Source organism: Meleagris gallopavo, chromosome 8, assembly GCF_905368555.1.
Source record: "Meleagris gallopavo chromosome 8, MGAL_WU_HG_1.1, whole genome shotgun sequence".
Classification (NCBI taxonomy): domain Eukaryota; kingdom Metazoa; phylum Chordata; class Aves; order Galliformes; family Phasianidae; genus Meleagris; species Meleagris gallopavo.
In genome coordinates, this window is record NC_139411.1 from 14,282,066 (window position 1) to 14,302,037 (window position 19,972).

General features: G+C 42.9%; 2 protein-coding genes across 4 annotated transcripts in view; one reads left to right on the plus strand and one right to left on the minus strand.

Annotated features, from left to right (window-relative positions):
• SAMD8 (sterile alpha motif domain containing 8) overlaps positions 1–18,411 on the minus strand; it is a 45,306-nt gene extending 26,895 nt beyond the window's left edge. The window contains exons 1-5 of the mRNA XM_085229488.1: positions 18,277–18,411; positions 14,039–14,244; positions 12,014–12,209; positions 10,866–10,948; positions 6,296–6,675 (exon numbers count right to left, since the gene is read on the minus strand). The gene's annotated coding sequence lies outside the window, so the exon portion shown is untranslated. The remainder of the gene's footprint in view (positions 1–6,295; positions 6,676–10,865; positions 10,949–12,013; positions 12,210–14,038; positions 14,245–18,276) is intronic.
• Positions 3,370–18,688, plus strand: LOC100540595 (dual specificity protein phosphatase 13B-like). 3 transcript variants are annotated; one of them, XM_085229494.1, is made up of 5 exons: positions 3,370–3,668; positions 4,405–4,429; positions 15,182–15,389; positions 16,530–16,750; positions 18,302–18,688. In XM_085229494.1, exons 3-5 carry the CDS (start codon positions 15,229–15,231, stop codon positions 18,526–18,528), a joined length of 609 nt encoding a protein of 202 aa, XP_085085620.1. In that variant the 5' UTR covers positions 3,370–3,668; positions 4,405–4,429; positions 15,182–15,228; the 3' UTR covers positions 18,529–18,688. The 3 variants fall into 3 exon arrangements, with proteins under 3 accessions (XP_085085620.1, XP_085085619.1, XP_010712671.1); XM_085229493.1 differs by lacking the exon at positions 4,405–4,429 and adding an exon at positions 9,441–9,608 and having other exon boundaries at positions 3,373–3,664; XM_010714369.4 differs by lacking the exon at positions 4,405–4,429 and having other exon boundaries at positions 3,401–3,664.
• Positions 18,689–19,972: the final 1,284 nt, after the last annotated feature.

Sequence of the window (19,972 nt, forward strand, 5' to 3'; positions counted from 1 at the left end):
AAAATTCTCTTTAATAATTCCCATAAATTAAAAATTATAGATTAAAAGAAGATTTCCTAAATGCTGCAATGTATAACATGTAGACCTCAAGAACTAAAAATTAAAAAAATAATAATACTAATGAATGGTGGGAAGAAATACATAGATAACAACAGTGTGTACATGTAGTAAGTAAGAGATGAACTTTCAGCTAACAGGAGTAAAAATGTAGAGGTTTGCTAATGCAATAGCTGATCTACAACAGGGAAGTTACAAAGAATCAAAGCCTACAATCAGCAAAACTGCAATTTGTTCATACTATCAATGGGCTTTCTTTATTCTGCCAACATTTAAGATGAACAACATTTCAGAGTTAGGTTTCATGGCATCTTCTGGAAGTGTGGAAAAGAGAGAGAGGATTTGGATTTAGGGCACAACCCAGTGCTAAGCAAAGTCAACAAGCAGGGATTGTTTCTGTACTGCCATGACTGTGCCACAGGTCGTGCCAAATAACCTAAAGCAGTACCACAAGCTGTCACTGCTGGTTTCTGCGGAACCAGCTATGTGCAGTTTCTCAGGAGCTGGACTAAATATCAATCTAGAATTAAAGCTGTATTCTCTAAGACATACTTTTCCTGATGGTTTTATCAGAGATATGATAGTCAGCCTCTTTAAATGAGTTAAATATAATTCATCGTATACTGTGCACTATAACACATTAGGTACTCTTCACTATAAATAAAGTAGGAATGGCTGACTTTGCATGGTGTCTTTTATCCTGGAGGACTTTGAAGTGTTTAATAAATTGATTATTAAATAGTGTCTGTCTGTTAGCCATTGCTGGCACACAGGACAAAGTCCCTTCAGGTTGAAAGGTGAAATATTTTTAAGTGATATGCAATAAGAAACTCTGGGCCCAAGATGTAAAACGTCCAGCAGAAATTCAGCTTCACACTGAATTTTAAGCAGGCAGCTTTATCAACTGGAGCTTAATCAGATTAGCAAGACTAATACTACTCCAGCAAAGAAATGTCACACAGTTGCACCCTGAGGCAAAACGGTTGCTAAAACATGAGCAGCAATCACACCTCAAGACCAGCTGTAGGAAGACCTGAGTTACCTTGTGGACTGAATTTTTGCAAGGTGTTTGGGCCACTGACTGTAGTCAAACGGAGCCTGTGATACCTGTAAATTTACAAGAAATACAACCGTACATTTTCTGCAGAAATCACGACCTTTTACCTTTCTTTCACTACTTTACTGTTTCTTACACGAGTCTCAAAATGTTGTAGATGCTAGGGTCTGCAGACAGTAACATTACGAGGTAATAAGAAACATTGAATTGCTTTCTTTCATGAGCCTTCATACATGATTCTCTGTAGCTTTGTAGTCCATAACAAGGAAGGCCTGAGGAGGCTTGATGTCACCAACTGCTACACATTGCACGGGGAAACAAAGGGGGACTGAATGTTCTGTGGCTACGAATGTCATCGTTATGGAATACCTGCAGAGGACTTTCACCTTGGTATGCATTTCTGTACAACCTCAGAGTACATTCACAAGGCCTAATGGTTAGCTCCTCCCCTGATGAACCACTGCTCCAACACAGCAATTTCATTAAGCGATCACAGATTACTTCGGAAGCATTAACTAAACTTCACTGAACCACTTGGATAAGTCTAACTACCTACTTACAGATATTGCCTCCATGGCAGGAGAGAGCACAGCAGTGTCCTGAAAGATAGGAAGTAATGCACGTAACTATAACTATGCCCAAATCAGTGGCAAAGATGACACATGGGCTACTGTAATCACCAGAGGGTGTCTTCTGAAACAAGAGAAAAAAGCAACTATAATGATGACATAGGAATGATGCTGTATTTTAGTGAATGGGAAGAAAGGCACTGAGATTTCAGTTGAAAAACACAGATTTAAAAAAAAATATTTTTTTTTCTAAAGGTTGTTTTTTTGTTTGTTTGTTTTTTTAATTGGTATGTAAGAATACACAGCATATAAAATGTTACTTTCTGGTTTGAAAAGTAGCCCAAAGCTGCAAAGAGCCATAATAGACATACCAGTTGGCCATTTACAAAGCCTAGTGCCATATGTTTTCCCTCTTTTTCTGGACTCACATCTCTTATATCAAAGAGTCGTTCTTGATTTATGAAAGGGATGAATGTAATATCCTGAAGGATACTTTATCTCAGCTGCCATAAATTGGATCTTAGAGAGATGAGATGCAAGTAAGGCAGAAGTACCAACTAATGCAATTGGCACTGTACAATGCAGCCAGGAGCAGCACAACATACATTCATTTCTATTCTGCAGGAAAATCTTGGTTCCTTGTATTCTTGGAAAAAGCAGATCTGCTCCCCTTGGGCTGGCTTAACTTATTTTCTGTCATTTTCCTCAAGGCAATGCTATTCAAAGAGTTTTCCATTACTGAGCAATTCATCAAGCTGAGGGTTCCTGAAACAGCTGCAAGATTTAGATATTGAACAGAGATACAGTATACGCCTATGTAAATTCTTATGAAATATAAGATCAAAGTGATGGGAAGTAATGTTGGACAATCTAAATATGAGATAAAGATCAAAGGAATGTGACATAAAGCTTTGCTATCAAATCTGTTTCCCATCTTTTAGGGGACAGTGGGATTTTGCAGTTGCTCCTTACTAATTTGGTTAAATGAAAGAGAAAATGTGTTCCCATTTCATTGGCCACTCCATTCATGAAAAGTCATAAAACTTGACTTCAGGAGAAAGTTGCTCAATGTTTAAATAGCACTGAACTTAAAAAGATGGTAATGTGCTTTGTTACATTGGGATCAGCAAAGAAAAAGAGAAACAAATGTGGAATTCCAAGATGTACAAGAAGTCACGCAGACTGGTGAAGAGAGGTTTACCACCCTGCTGACAACTGATGTTCAGCTCCCAGGGACCTCCCAGAGGCGCCTTCTTTCCACCATGTCTCTACCCAGCTCTATCTTAGCCTTATAGACTTTAGACTTACAGCAACACATTGCCATAAATAAAATAAAGCTTTCTTTTCATGCTCAGAATCTCCCATTACCACCTACATTCTCTTAACACAAATAGTGCTGTGTCTTCAGTGCTAGTAAACACATAAAGAGTTATTTAATTTTACAGGGATATTTCATAAACTACCCACTCTTTCAGCCCTACTCTGCTTGCCCAGAGCATCTGTCTACTGTCAATGTTTTGCAAAGGAATGGGAACTGCAAAGATAAAATGCTAATCAGATTTCTGAAATGAATACCCAAATTGGCAAGGTGGCAACTCCAGCATCTCAGCATGAGCTGTGTAGCATTTGTTCTGAGCTCATTTGCAGCATGTGTGTATTTCTGCGCAAACGAACAAGTTCGGAACATCTGTGGTGGGGGCAAATCAAACCTTGAAGAAACTCCCACAAAAAAAGCAGTGGTGTAACCCAAGGCTGAATTAGCCCTCTTATTTCCAAAAAGTCTACCGAGGACAGTATGGCCTAGGAGGTGTGTATAACTGGCAGGTGCTCAAGTGTCAAAATAGAAGCAGAATCACGGGCGGCATACATCCTGTGCTCCGCGGGCAAGACGAAAACAAGAAAAGCAGTTGAATTGTTTGGTGTAAAAAGCAGCTTCCCAGGATCACTCCAGCCACGGTGTCGTTGTGATCAATCCGCATTGGCAAGTATCAGTTTTCCATATATGTTTCGCTTAATGCTGGCTGCCTGCGGAGAGCAGCTCGGGCAGGCTGATGCATGCTTGTTATCGCTGGCGTAAATATCTCTGCCTCGTGATATTATAGCACAAAGCAGCTGGACTATTTGAAAATCATTTAAAAAGCACTATAAAATTAGGGCTCCAATGCTCCTATTTTATGACTTTCATGAGCAGCCATTGCCTAGAGAGAAATTATCCTCTTTATTTTCAAGGCTAAAGGTTCTTTTAACATTCATCAAAATCGAAGTGCACCCTTGATAACACATTGAACTGTTACTTATCTAGTACAGTCTTCTTACCTTCTGCATAATATCACATTTGAGATCTCAGTTCTTCATATACAGCTCATTCCAGTGTATCTGCTGTTATTTTCACCAAATGAATTTGCATAGTTTCAGGAAAGGCTGGCTTATGCCCCAAAACATATTTTTTGCATAATTCTTTATTTATATATTTTCAATTTCTAGAACAATAGCTCTGAATGTTTTTGTTACTGATCCTTCTATAAAAAATGGTCAATTACCTCCTTTGGCAATGACTTTTCACAGACCAATTAAGCACTCTAAGGGAAAGATTTTCAAGGGCATAAATAGTGCTTAGGTGCATAGCCTGATACATTCCCTATTTCTGCCTTCGAAAAATATTTCCCCCACATAAAAAAAGTCCTTGATAATTTTTTGTTTGTCTATTGTTTCCACAGACAGCTTCTTTGCTAAACTCGGGAAAATGGTGAGTGAAACAAAGTAAATGCAAAGAATAAGGATGGAAATCCATTCTTTTTAGAAAAAGAAAGGAGCACAACTGTATTGACGATACATAAAGCTCAGATTTGAAGGTTTCTGCAGAAGACATCACATGAAATTCTTGGCCACAAAGGCCGTGAACACACTGTCTTGCAACTTAGGAAGACCAGTGCTTTCCTCCAAGTTGCTTAACCTCTCGTAGGTTTCTGTAAAAGCCCAGTCACTTCATTAGCCACGCATCAAATACAGACTGAAAATAAATATTTAGAAAGCCATAACCTTAGCACTCTTCTCAGAATTTCCTTTTCAGCCAGGATTTTATCTTTATTTCCTCTGGGGGTGGCAGGCTGCATCTCTGTGCCAAAAGATGGCATGCTTTCAGATCTGTGCAGACAGGGAAGGCTGCTGCTATTAGGGCGTGCTGAGAAAGTGTGTAGCCATGCAGAGGAGTTGTGAAGTCAAGGCACAGTATCCTGTGATGAGGAACTGTCACCGGCCAGACGGCAGCCTGGGTGTGTGCAAAGAGAGCCGTGCCATTGCGCCAGCACCTCTGCTAGCAGAGTCGGATGGAATATTTAACTGGTCATCAGCCAGTTTTCTGTTCACCAACTGGATATGCTTAAGCTAACAAAGGGATGAGATGGAGTTATGTGGTAATCACAGTCATTGACACAGCGAACTGGAGTCATGAATAGCAGACCCTCATACAGTCTGCTGTCACTATGGATGTAAAAAGTGGGGCAGACAGTTAGTAAGCTATAACAAGAAGGCATGTCATCTCTGCAGCAGACTTTTGAGTTCTAACAGTCAGCAAGCCACTAGTAACCTTTCTCAATCTGATGGTGCCACAAAAAGGGAAAAGGACCCAGGTGAGCATTTCGGGCCAGATTTGGCCTTTTGGGTGAAGCATGACGTAGCACTCCAGGCATCACAATTCTTACCTGTGACAATGATCAAGCAATGGACAGGGGATGAGCAGCAATCCAGCACCACAATCATGCCTGTCTTGGGTCTGCAAGAGCTTCTGACCTTCTGAGCTCATTTGTGTGAGTGTTTTTTCCCTCTCAGGTATATAGCCCTTACTCAGCAGAAATCTTTGCAAAATTCTTTAACCCAGGGCTTTCAAATTCCTTGACAGCCCTGAATTTGCCTTTGTTTTAGGAATGAACTATCTGTACTGAATTGTTTCTCAATATTATCTTCACTCAAAAAGAAGAAAAAGAGAGAGAGAAAGAGAGAGGGAAGGAAGGAGGGAAGGAGGGAAGGAGAGAAGAAAGGAAGGAAGGAAGGAAAGACAAAAAAGAACCCCAAAAGCAAAAAATGCAAATTAGCATTTAATGTAAAGTCTTCAATACTAAAAGGTCAGAGAGGGTTTTCTTTTCAAGCACAGAGATACCTATAGAATGTTGTTTCCCCAAATACATACTTGCCTACTAAAACTTCAACATGTAAAGGGTTTGTGCTTGCTCACCTCAATTCCAGAACAGGATTCAGCATTCCTTGAGATGCTTTGGCAAAAATGATCAGTTGGTGAAAGTATAGCAAAAGGACCTGGGATGTAGGATGTTCTGGATGAGGCAGCTTCAAAAGCGTCTCACAATCTATTAAACTTACTCATTTTCAGGAAGGCTTAATCCACTTCCAAATAGCAGGGGGTACCCAGTACCTCTGGGTGGGCAGCTGACGGGCAATAGAAATCCCTGTAAGCTGACAGCGTGCTTACGGTGTCACCAGCAGTTCCAGTTGCCATCACTTGCTTTCTTCACAAGATGAAGGTTATTCTGCTGCTAACCACAGAACCAACCTGAGACCAAAGTCTTTTTGACTAATAGAATAATATGAAGAACAATACCTTAGGAAGCCAAGCAGGACCAGAATTCCAAGAGTAGAAGGCACTGGGGTCTGTCTGAGCATCATCTCATGAGAAAGTGGTGTTGCTGTCCAGCTAACAGGCATCTGTATTATCAGTTGTATTCCCTCATCATCACATCAGTTAAAAGTTCTGTGTCAACCATGTGGCTAATGGGTCAGTTTCCCCTGGAGAAGAGAGAGGGGGTGTCTGAGCTGACCGCTCTTTCTCGTCCACTGTGACGCCCAGCAGCCCATATTGCAGCCAGTCTATGCTGCAGCCAGTGCACAGGCATGTCGTTCATCCAGTGCCTGCCTCTCTTCCAGCAGCAAGGTGAGGGTGCTTGCACTGCTTGGAGTCTTCTCCTACCACGAGTGGAGGAACTGGGAAAGGAAAGATAAGTTAGTCTGAGAAGAGAGAATAAAAGACAGAACAAATCAGCCTGATTTTCACCTGGGCTGATAGCATTATGTGCTGGACACCAACAGAGCCTGGTTTGTTACAAAAAATTTTGGCACTGGAGCAAATCCAGGCCGAATTGCATTGTGCGTAGGAAGAATGAGCACAGTTACAGGCTTTTCTTATACAGAAAATCTGCATAGAAAAGGATACAGTGTAGATCAGTTGATGAATCTGTCCTAGTCAATAGCAATTTCATTCATCGAGTACCCTTCACATTTTTCTCCCATCCAGCCACAGCAGTTTCTTCTACGTCACTATCAGTTCTCTAACAGCCAGCCATGAGTGCACTATTTTTAAAACACACAAGGTTGCTTTCTTCTGCCATCTTCTGGCAAAATGGAAAAACTACATTGTTTCAGTACTCGCCCTACTGTCGAGTTGTTCTGAGGCAAGGGCTGTCAGTAAAGGCAGCATGCAAATCAGAGCAGTCGGCATAACTGGGAAAAAATGCGGTCCTTCTTGTGTACTGAAAGCCTGCCCAACTCTTCCAGCTCTACCAGCTGATAGAATAGCAGTGCTCCGTTGGCTATCCCAGAACAAAATGTCTGCTTTGTAGTTCCATGACACAAGATACCTTTGTTTCCTTTCCTGATAGGCATGTAAAGATTTTCTTTCTACAATTACGTATTTCTAGTCTCCCAATGGAAACATCACATATCGTGCCGAAACATGTTACGTGATTTTTTTAATTCTAAAACCAATTACTTTCAGGTTGTTGCTAAAAATGGGTATGAGCTTAAATTAATTTTCTTGTTCTTTTTTGAGGTTTTGGAGTTTTTTGTTGTTTTTTTTTGTTTTGTTTTGTTTTGTTTTTTTTTGCTTTTCCTGCAATCACAGAGATTTTTTATGAATGGCTTAGTCTCAATCCTCACTCTTCTGCAACAGCTCTTCCCACATAGTTTTATTAAAAATATGACAGTAATGTATGATAAATATTAAAGTTAGAAAAAGAAGTCCAAAACAACAACAACAACAACAACAACAAAAACAATATTTCACCTTGAAATAAATGATTTAGAGATAGTAAGAAAAACTATACACAAAATTCCAGCCTGCCAAGGGAACATAAGAAAAGCTGCTAAAGGCACCTGCAAAAATGACTGCTTGGGATGCCAGGCACTGCAGAGAAAGAATGGTAATGCTATTTATGGTGCATGGATGGCTCCCAGTGCCTGAGAATCTCACAAATATATTCCTGCTCATTGAGAGTTTCTCAGGCAGAGGAGAGCCTTCCCAGGGTTGTGCTGGAGGCACAGTTAGCAAGAGGTTTGCTTTGGGAAAATGGACTGAAATGTGCAGCCTATCTCCCATGTGTCTGTTCCAAACAGCCTCTAGCAGGCACAGCCCCCAGCAAAGCCTCTTAGCTCAGCCCTGGGCATCCATGGAGCTGTGCTTTGCTGGGAGCTTGGCCTCCCTCCCACCCTACCAGCTCGGGCATCAGCCTGCAGCCCATGCAAAACCTCAGCAAGCTTCACAAAAACGACAGTATAAAGCCTGATGAGTGAGAGGTAGAAAAAGCCCTTCTCAAAAGTTCTATTGCACAATGGCCCTTGCTCAAGTCCTGCCCGATGCTGTGAGGCTCTGAGGTATCAATACTGTGCTTTGGGCATAGGGCAGGCCTGTGGTGCATCAATTGATCAAAAATCAGCCATTTAAAACCTGAAGAAAAATTGCTCTACTCCACACCAACAAAGCTGAGAGCATCCTTTGAGAGCTCTACGATTTCCCTGGAAAAAAAAATTAAGTGCCAAAATAGATCTTCCACTGTGGAGTACGAAGTCTTTCTGCTCTTGATTCTACTGCAAAGAAACTGCAAAGATTTTGTACAGCTTTGTCAACTTTATCAAAAGGTGTCTTTTTCATATGTACCCTTTCAAGCAAGGGAGAGCACTTCACTGCTTACAGTAACTGTGCAGGGAGAGACAGGCAGCTGCAAGATACCTCTGCCAAACGACTGAGAAATATGAAAAATCATTGACTCGTGCCTTCAGATATTCTGAAATCTTGAGAGCTTGACAGCACCATCAATTTTGTATTGACAGCAGCAGTCAGACAAAAGTCATTTGAGAAGTAAATTGAGGAGAAGAAAAACAGTCCTTAATCCACTGTTACACAAATCCATATGCCTGCAGAGGAGCTGGTGCTTAGGAGCCTTTTTTAATAGCAGTACATTAACATCTTTGTTTGTCTTTCCCAAAGCTTGCAAAGCTTTTTTTTCCCCCTCTCAGAATCCGACCTGTTTGACAACACGTGTCAGATGGTCACATATCAAGCCCATAACTGACATCTATTGACAGCTCATGACACCGACAGCATCTCGGTGTGGAGCTGGCAGTGCCACTGAGCCTTTACCCATATCAAGGTCACTGCTTCTGTTCTGGCTGGAGCTCTGCCCTTGGGCACATGCTGCCCCAGGAAGCTTCTGCCTGAGCACGTCACATGCCGCAGCCGCTCTGCCCCACTCCTTACATAAGATGGGAGTGAAGTTTCTACTATTAGAAACAGTTAGTGGCATGGCAAGCTGGGACGCTGCTGATCACAGCACGCAGCACAGGAATGGCTGCTAGCAGCGAGATTACAACTACAGCTATTTTAATTCAGGCAGCAGCATCAGGCAGGTCGAGATGTGCCAAGAGAAACAGTAGTTTGGAGGTCGTTTCTGTTTTTTGTTTTTAATCCCTATCAGTGGTGCCCTGGACAGCAGTGTTCCAGAAGAGAGCCAGGGGGGAGAGCATCACTCCCAGCTTGATAGACATCCACAGCCAAGTCGGAAATTTCAGTAGGAGCCTGTGGAGGGCAGCGCTGTCTTGCTGGGGATAGTGCACAGAATAGCTCAAAGATGCCAGCTGCTAAGGTAATATTTTATTTATTACTTTTTTCTCCTTTGAACCTGGAATCTGCAGATGCCAAAGCTGCCATCCTGCAAGCAGGGAAGATGCCCCATTTCTGCACCTGTCAGACCCATTTGCATACCCTTAGGATGTAGGCAGGTGCCATTGCCCAGGCCATGCAGCTCTGACAAGGGAGGCTGGGGGAGGCAAGATGGAGCTGAGGTCAGCACCGAGCTTCTCCCCCATGGAAAGATATGGCCTTGGAAACACATCTGGACTGGTTGTTCCTCAGCCCATTTTCAGCACCTCACGAGCAGAAGCTGATCCCCTGCAGCCCACTACAGAGAAGCTGCTGGCTCCACCAGAAAGGTTGGCCATGAACAGAGGCATCGGGCAAGGCAGAGCAGTGGAGTAGTGCCAAGGCTTGGGCTCTCCCTGGCCAGCCAAGCAGCATTGCAGTGTGGGGCAGGGGGTCCTGCAGCTGGCAGAGCCATGGCTACACTGAGGGCTGCTATCTGGCATCTTTCCCAAATCATAAATTCTCTTTAAAAAAAAAAAAATATATATATATATATATATATCAGGCAGCATAATCTTAATTGTACATTCTGCTTTTCTCTTCACTCCAAAATAATAGAAATGGCATTAATACAGTGCTGCAGTGAGCACGTACCCGCGCAGGGGCCAAGGGACTGCCTCTGCTTTTTGCAAGGCAGGGGCACAGCCTCTGGCAAGGCAGAGCAGGGCTTAAGCAGTGTGCAGAAGCAATGAACTTCTGCTGTTCCCTGCTGCTTGAGCGTGGGCAAAATAAAAGATCATAATATATGATGCAGTCAGCCAAGAAAGCAATATTGCTCTGCCATGTGCACGCTCTATACCGAGACGCGTCCAGGATCTCATTTCAAAATTCCCATAGGTGCCTCATTTAAACCATCAGCCATAACCTGCTTCTCATTTTCAATACCACTTGGTATTAGAGCTGCAGTGAACTGCTGGTGAGAGATTCTAATTCCTGCAAACAAGCCCCTGTAGGCTTGCAAGGAAAACAGAGAGTTCCCCTCTCAGTTGCCTGCTAGGTTCCCATCTGGCTGTTTTAACTCTGCTATTGCTTTTAAATGCGCCTGTTTCTGCACACGAGGCTTTCAATTCTACCTCAAGAGACTCCAGGGTTCTCTTAGCATCAGATTTTGGCCAAAATGTAGAGACACAGATTGGGTCTTCTTAACAAAAAGGAAGATCGAGTTTCACATTACAGTATCTGAAAGATTAATTTCACTTACACGATCATTTTCCTGTGAACTACACTTCTTTCCATCTGGATTTTTCCATCAGGGGGACAAAGAGCCATAGTGTGAAGCACTACCTGTGAGAAAAGAGCAAGGAGGGGAAAAGATGACTGCAGAGTAGCTCAATCAGAGAAAAGAGATGGAAAAACAGGATAGACAGCAGTTTAAAATGCTTCAGCAGGCCAATTTTTGTTTGCTTTTCATGTGAATTATATTCTGATCTCATGCTTTGATATTGCGAACCACCTAACTTGCTGGGTTTTGTTTCAGTGAGTTCAGGACATTTGGCTGCAGGAGTTTTCAGGGTCATGTTACTGTTACCCAGTGTTTGCCTTATCATGGCAACCAAAGGTCCACCCCAAAACAGCAGTCCTGCTGTTCCTGAGGCCATAACCACCTCATGTCACTGAAAGACACCTGCCACTCCCCAGGCTATCACCACAGCCACCAGCAGAGACTTGCCAGCTGGGAAGATGCAGGGGTTGTGGTGGTGGTAGGACAGGACCTGGGGTCCAGCTGCTGCCCTGTGATGGGCTCCTCTTGGGAATCAAAATAGTTCAGCTTCTGAGCTCAGTTCTGGCCTTAGGAGCCATAAAAACACTACAGCAAAATGGCAGCAGGCCTTCCCCATGCTGCAGGAGTGAAAATGAAAGATGTTTGGTTAGTTAGTGTGTGTGTTTAATTATACAAAACGTGTTTTCCTCAACCAGAAATGTCACTTCATCTTGTTTTCATATTTTGAAGGATTTTATGCAATGATAAACTCAAATTCCAAAACAGAAGTATTTTTTAATAGAAAAAAAGAAAATGGCCTTTTTCTTCCTTTTGAGATACTAAAATGAACTATATAAAATACTCAACATCAGAGGGCTTCCTTTTTTCTTTTTTTTCCTTTTTTCCTCAGAAGTTTGTTTTCTTAGGCTGGAATCTGCAAGTCCAAAACAAATCTATTAAATGCTTTGGACAGTTCAAGTCAAGCTTGACTTGGAAGCTGTGCATATTTTTTCCTCTGCCAGAAAAAAATCTGCATTAGAAAATGGCAATTTTTTTTTCCTAGCATCTGAAGAAAAAACAAACAACAGAAAAATCCCTTGCATACTGAAGTACTCAAGCATTAGGATAACATTAGCTGAGATACAAACCTCTGCAAGAAGCACAGCTGAGGTGTGGAGCACAGCAAGACCTGTCAGGGTGCACCCCCGTGCTCTGGATGCTTGGTGACTGATGGTTAACTTCAGAAGGGTTTCAAAGTGTTTGCCTCCTTGCCTTCTCCCCATGAAGCAAGGAGGTTAATCTGCCTGGATTGCCTCCAGAAGCTCTATCCAGTCTCAAGTGTCTCTAGTATATAGGGGAAAAAAAAACCAGAAAGATAGAAACAAATAATATAATGAGATGGCCTTAGGTACTTCCAGGCTGCAGCTCCAAAAGAGAAGAAATCCTCCCTAATTTGCATGGACTAGATCTCTGCAGAAGGTGTTAGTGACCTTGTAAGAGATTTTTCCACTCGTCACAGAGGATCCTGCCTTCCTGCATCTGTTTCCACCTAGAGGAGCTTCTCTGAGCCACATGGAGGAGGAAACATAGAGAAATGTAATCTGTGGCAGCACTTTTGCTAACTTTGCAGTATCTGAGAGTAGAAGGGGGCAGGGAGGAAACCCTGAGCTATGTCCCTGGTCCTCAATTAAAAAATTCATATTAGTTTTCTCATTAGTCCAATCATCTGGTATAGTTATTTCCAAGTTTCTCCTGAAGGGCCCATGGAGTAATTCAGTTTCAAGGCCAGCACAGCAGGGAGAGAGTGGCGTGGCTGGGAGGAGCCATGCTGCGCGCTGACATGAGGAGCTCACTTCTCTGGAATTAGTCATGGGAAGCGAATCTTGCTAATGTGTTCAAGGGAAGAGGTTTGCTGTATGAAAGGGAGCTCTGTTGCAGAGCACCTTGCTGGCTGCAGCAGCTGGAGTCGCTTGCTGAGTCCCACCATTACCAAAAGGTCTCAGCTCTAGCAGTCCAAGAGAACTACTGCAAAGTCAGGCCCAAAACAAGAGGCTTGGCAATGTCATCTCTTTTTCTCTCTCCATTACTTAACAAGCTGATATACTACAACAGAAATTAAAAGCAATGAGGTTTACAACAACTGAAAGCGTAGGAACCATCTGCTTATCTGCACAGCTTCAGCTTTTTAACACCTGCAGTGACTGAGACTCATCCACCCTCCTTGAAAATTGATCCATGGCGTTCTGAATCTCCTGATGTAGAACCTCTGTTATCCTTCTTTCGCTTTCCTTCTACTGCTTCAGCTTAACGTTCCGTGATGGTGGAAATACAAACAGATCACAATAATGCTGGCAGCAGCTCTTGAGCACATGGCACAACTACTGCAAGGCAGTAAGATTGGGAAGGTAACACATAATACCTTTTGGGAGAGCTATTCTTCATACTAATCTGTGCTGGGAGTGTAAAATAATCTTTTACAAAAGTTCTTGGTGTTCTGTGCCCTGAAAAAATGGTAGGCTTTTATCCATGTATTCCTTCTATACTTGCCTGAGTTACTCATATTTAGTTCTCTTCCTTCATCACAAAAGGTAAAACCAGTCAATGTTTTTCCATCTCTCCCATCATTTTTTACTGTGCTTTTTGCATTTTGCTTATTAAGTAGTTACCATAGGGAGACTCCCTTTATATTGGAATGCACAAAAAGCTGTAACTGCTCTTAATATTCGTGAGGAGAAGGAGAAAGAGGGGAGCAGGGGAAGCAAGTCACAGGAATATATGTAGTGTGATCAATACTATGCCTTGCATCACTGTACTAATCTTCCCATAAGCATGCTTGTTTGTGTCCCACATCAGCCTACACTGTTTAAAATAAGGCACCCAGCTGTTAGGACAGAGTTGTTGGTAGAGCTTTAGGAGCAACGTCTATCTGGCTGATGCTGCGGTGGGGCAAGGGACAGACTACATGAATTCTAAAGGTCTACCAGGGGTTTCCTAGAATTGTTGAGAAAATAAACCAAAACTCTAGATTGAAGTATTCAGGTATTGCAGTGCAAGCTGACATCACATAACCTTTTGCAGAACAAGCACAGGACACCTGTCTCACAATGGGAACAAGTTCTCAGGTGGCTCCCACACTGACTATGGCTTTAATACCAACAAACAAACAAACAAACCTTATCAGTGTTCTCAGGAGGTGAGAACAGCAATTTCAAATAATGAGATCCTGGCAGAAGGAATGCTCCTGAAGTCTCAGAGGAGGGCTTCCTGGAATGTCTTTGAACTCTTAATTCTTGATGGCATTCTGCCTCTGTCTGGACTGAGCCTCCTGGGTCTAAAACAGCAGTGTTGCAAAAAGGGCCCACGTATTCCACTGCAGGATCTGTAAGGGACCAAAGCAGTCCCTTACAGACTAGATGGGATTTTTAACATGGCAACAAAGCCAGAACTTTCAGCTTTGTAATTTTCCTAAATTCGGATGTTTTTTTTTCTTTACATTGCAGGTAAGTGCCCTCTCCTTCAGAGGAGAGAAACGGCCTCACTCTGGAGGCAAAATAGCTATCATATTATTTATACAAAGTGGAACAGCTCCCAGAAGAGAGGCTGAGGCGGACAAGACACAAGCATACCAGTATAGATGAGGAATATTCACCTGAGATATAGGAAAAAATGGTTCAAATTTGCTGTTTCTATTTATATGCATATATGCATGTACACTTTGTGTATGTCTGTATAAATGCATCCTTATAAATGAAAGAACAATTACACACACATGCATTTTGTTTATGTATGCACATACACTATGCAAATATATGTCCTACAGACATCCTAAGATTCCCACCTTGGCTCTAGAAGCCTCGTGAGCCAGTCCAATGGCTCATTCTTTCAAAAACTTGCAGTTCTAGCTAACAAGAAGTGAGTGTGCGTGAACACTTCTATACCTCTCCACATAAAATACTGAAGCTCTCCCATTTTACACTCATCAGCACAGCAGTAACAGCAATAATACCTGCACCTATGAGGGTCAGTCAGCACTGTGCTGGAGTGGCACAGGACATTTTTTTTTTTCAACAGCCTTACTTGACAAGAAATTAAACGATATCGTCTTATGCTGCTGCTCTCTCAGGGGATGAATTACATGCCTGTAGAGTTGTATACCACAGGGTCAATCCTGCTCTCTGGATGCCTTCAGCAACACCTGCAGGCCCTACTTCACACACCAGTTATAATAATGTAATGCTGTTTGGAGGGTAATGAGAAGGACTGCTTTGTGGGGAATATTATTTCTGCATGAAATAATTCCTCTTAATTCATTTCAGAAAAGCTGTCTCTGATACAACCTGAGTGTGTGCAAGAGAGGAGCAAGATGCTTCACACTAGAGACAACTCCTTTCCGAGCAGCAGCGCAGGCGTCCCAGCATCCTACGAAACTCCAGCACTAGCAGATCTCCAGCGACTGATTTGGTTCAGAGGAGGGTCTGATAACCATGTGGACCAAGTCTGGCCAAATATTTACCTCGGAGATGCGTAAGAACATATGGTCCTATTATTAAGATTATATTGGACTCTGAGAGGAGGAGGAAGGGAATTGGTGCACTGGGGACCAGTTATTGGGTGTGCAGGAATGTTTTTACAACACTAGCTTCCAAAACTGATAACACGAGGTGTTTAAATGTCATGGAAAATATGATGGACAAAAGGGTAATTTATAGTCTGCTTGAGGTTTTTTTTTCCTGTATTCCATGAGCCACAGCAGATTTTGGCAAGGTAAGAATTATCTGTATTCTTGCCAAAAGTCTTTAAAGATCTCATCCTAAACTGGTGTCAACTGTGAGAAATGTTATCTGCCCTGGAAACTGCTGTCAGGCAGCAGACGAGATCACAGTAGCACAGTAGCCCTCGGAGTCAAAAACAGAGCTGGCAGGGTCAGGAGCCAGGTGGAGGGGGACCCAAATGAATTATGCATCACAGATTTTGGCATTCCAAATCCAAACTTGCTTTCAAAGATAGTAAGATTGAAAATACAAAATAAGAATTTTCATGCAAGTGCTTCATAATTTTGATCGCTTCTATTTGGTGCTGTTTCCTTTTCTTTGGATTACTGCAGGTTATATAGATCATCAGGCTGGCAGAGCAACACTTCATTATCATGATTCTACAATTTTTTTCCAACTCCTCCTCCTCCTCCTCCTTATGAATTCATCTGTAAAAGATCATTGTTTTCTGGAATAGCTTCAGTCCTAGTTTATGGCTGGTAAGGAGGAGAATTCAGCTGCTAAGCATGATGGACCAGGAAAGAGGTGCTGCATTCTTGCCTTTGCCACTCATGTACAGTATGAGTGAGAGGTTAGCTGAAGAACTTGTTACACAAGTATTTTAAGGAAGATCTTGACCAGTCTGTGCAGCAAGCTATGTTCCCGGGGGTTAACTGCTGGGAGACATGTTCACCTAACAGCATTTCACAGGCAAGCTTGTGCTCAGGTTGCTTCCCATACCACCACGTTGCATTTTTCATTTGCATAGGACTGAGGACAATGTGCCACACTGTAAGCAAGCTTCAATCCCTGCATCTTTCTCTAGAGGGGGCAGGCCTTAATGTTAAATGGTGATGTTTTAGCAGAACATTAGTTAGGCATGATGCCAGTGTACCTTCGTGTCTTCCAACAGGTGGGCTGCTAGGAGCATAACTACTATTCAAAGCCTCAACATAACTCATATCCTTAATGCAGCGCATGGGCCATACAGCATCAACACAGGAGCCAAATATTACAAAGATCTGCAAATAGAGTACTTCGGAATAGAAGCATTTGATGATCCTTCCTTTGATTTAAGTATCTTCTTCTACGATGCTGCCAATTTCATAGGCAAAGCCTTAAACACTTCAGGAGGTAAGAGGGAGGCACCGAGAAGCTCTGGGAAGAAGTTTCAACATGAGCCAAATGGCTTCTCCATGCACTAGCAGCAAAGCTCAGGCTGAGCATAGCATTTGAGGACATGGGCACGGAGGAGGGCAGAGAGGCTGGGAGGCTGCTCCAGGCATGGCAGGGACCAGGCTGTGACTAGTCCTTAGAGAGCCAGGCAGGGCAGACGTACTGGCCCAGGGGCCAACACCAGGAGTGGAGTGTGAGGGCAAGATTATAGCACTGCAGGGCTTTTACCCTGCAGGAATTACCTCCTGGCACAGTCTGAGGACCTGCCCTTGCATCCCAGACAGGCTCCAGCCTGGGGAAACTGGGTCTGTGTGGCGACAGCTCTGCTCCCGCTCCCTGCTGGCACCTGCAAGTGCCGTCTGAAACGCTTCATGTGCCTAAATGCTTCACAACTGGAACCTGGGCCGGGTGTCCATTAAAGCTAGAGAAGCAGCACAAGTTAATGAACTAAGTCAAAAGCTATGAGTCTGACCCGCAGCCTGCTGAATTTTTGTCAGCAGAGTTTGGATTATGGCCTAGTTATCATAATTTCCATTTGTTCCAGAGTTTGCTCTGACTCCGACTGGCTGCGAGATCTTACTGCTTTGACTCGAAGTGCTTTATTAAATCCCTAGTTATAGCTCACACTGGGCTGCTGAGACACAGTAAATTACGAGACCGTTTTTACAGTCAGACTGTCCTACAGAGTTTATGGAACTTGTCAATGATCACAGTCAGGGCTGGGCCAAAGTTTTCTGCCAAAACCGTTTCTTTTTTCCACAGAAAATTACACTAATGAGTTTTGTCACAGAAAGCTTCTCCTTCAACAGAACATTTCAGCTATTTTAATCTGGAAACAAATACCTGAGAACTGAGAAGGATTGGATCAGAACTGGGTTGGGAACAGAGAATCCAGCCTAGATTCCTCTGCCTCACTGTTCTGCATGGTGAGAGTTTTCCTATAGCATAATGGCCAGCAGTTCCCCAGGGATCTGGGCTTCATCAGCTGCAAAAGCATCCTGGAGCTACACAGCAGTCTCCATTTAAGTTGGCAACAATTTTTTGAAAAATATTCTAGTTCTTGAAATTTAGTCTCCTATCTCAAACCAACCAACCCAATTTCCACAGCACTCTTTCCATGTTACATGAGAAAGAAGAAAGTCCACCATGCAATAGCTTCTGTCAGGGAAGGGCATTCATTATGTTCAATTTACACAATTCAATGCTTAAGTTCCTTCTCTCTAGAGCTAATAGAGCTTCAAGATAAGCTACGTTAACTGTGTTTTCAGATAAGCTATGTCAACTGCATTTTCTTTGATAACTATTGAGAGGCCCAAGCTAGATGCGTGTGCTCAGAAGTACCACCTTGCCTGAGATCTATAGCACAATCTCAGGCCGTTCAAGAATAAATGAGTATGCACCAATCATCATGGCTGTTCTGCCAGCTTGTTATTATTTGTCCTCCCTGCATTCCTTTCACTTCAGAAATGTCTCAGCCTTCTCACCTTGCTGCATCTCTTCCTTTTGCAGGTAAAGTTTTTGTTCACTGTGCCATGGGGGTGAGCCGCTCTGCAACATTAGTGCTTGCCTTTTTGATGATCCATGAAAACATGACGCTCGTGGACGCTCTGAAAACGGTGGGTTCTCACAGAGACATCTGCCCAAACACAGGGTTCCTCAGCCAGCTGCGAGAACTGGACATTAAATTAAGCGAAGAGAGGAAAAGAACCAGAGAACCTGCTAGCAAAGCACTGTAAAACAGTATCGCTAAAAGAGAGAGGACAAAACATTACTTGAATTTCCTGGATCTCTTTGAAATGAATTGCATTTGCAAACTAAGGATATAAGTTTAAGATGCTCTAGATTATATGTCGTTACTAAAAATACATTTTACCTGATCTTCCCGTTTTGCAAAACAACCTTAGCTTACACTTACTGTTGCTTGTATGTTATATCCTTCTCTCTCCACCTTAAAACATTGCTCACTGTTGGTTTAAAAAAAAAAAAAAGATATCGGATTCCATTTCAGAAATAGCTGCATTTCAGCAAGGAGTGAAGCTCATATCACTTTATGAAGTGTTAGGCCATTTGAGGTGAAAGATGCCATATTATTTATGCTACAATAACGCTTAAAAGTTTTCTTATGAATCAGCCGCCCCCCATCCCCTTAGCTCTCTGTATCCAAAATGGTTTGTATTTTGAGACCCGAATCTGACTCTGGTTAGTTCTTGTTTTTACAATTGGTGGAGCCTTTGAGCTGGGGGGTAAAGGGGCTGCTTAAGAGGCAGAGCAGCTGGGGTACAGCACAAGCCACTCTTACAAAAACAGCTCCAAGTCTACACCGATTTCCTGTTGCTTGTTCATCAGATTGGTTTGATTTTTTTTCCTGATGAAAATATCTTTCTTCAAGAGGGCATTCAAATACTGTTCCTCTTCCTTAAGAAAATTCATCCACAACGTGCTGTGTAACGTGCTTTTGAAAAGGAAGGTGGGTTCTCAGCTGAAGCTCCCAATAGCTGCATAGGCAATGGGAGTGGGAGCATGAAGGCATTTGACAACAAAGCTCAATGGATCCCAAGTCTCTCTGTCAGTTCAACATTACAAAACTCATGATTTTCTTTCTCAAAAATAAGGCCATTAGCATTGCAACATCATGTTCTGGGGCATTTGCTTTTATGAGAAGACTCAAGTGAAAACTGAAGGGAGGCAGAAATGGCAAGGGAAGTGCTGACAGACATCAGACTTTCATCTCTGTGTCTCTGGGCCACCATAGCAGCACTCAATAGCTACTGTTGTCTGATGGATCAGTGCTGCCTGGAAACTATGAGAGTCACATCTGGCTCTTGGCTCCCAGAGGACAAACACTCGCAGCACAAAGCCAGCTTGGGGATGGCAGCTGTTTGCATTCCTGCTACCACACTCCGGAATGCAGAAGCATGGATGCTGCCCACTGTGGCGAACCAGCTGCTCAAAAGCAGCAAAGCAACAAGGAAAAACACGCTTTGCCATTCCCAGTGCTGTTTGTAAGGCAGATTCCTGCCTCCGTGAAGGGCTACTCAGCACCTTTTGTAATTGTCTTTGGCCATATCTACATCTGCTATGTAGACTGTGCAATGGGAGCAAGAGCTTGGAGCAAGGATCTTGGTGCTGAGGCCCTGTCTCAGTGTGAGTACAGGGGGCTTTAGTTTCCTGTGTAAAGAA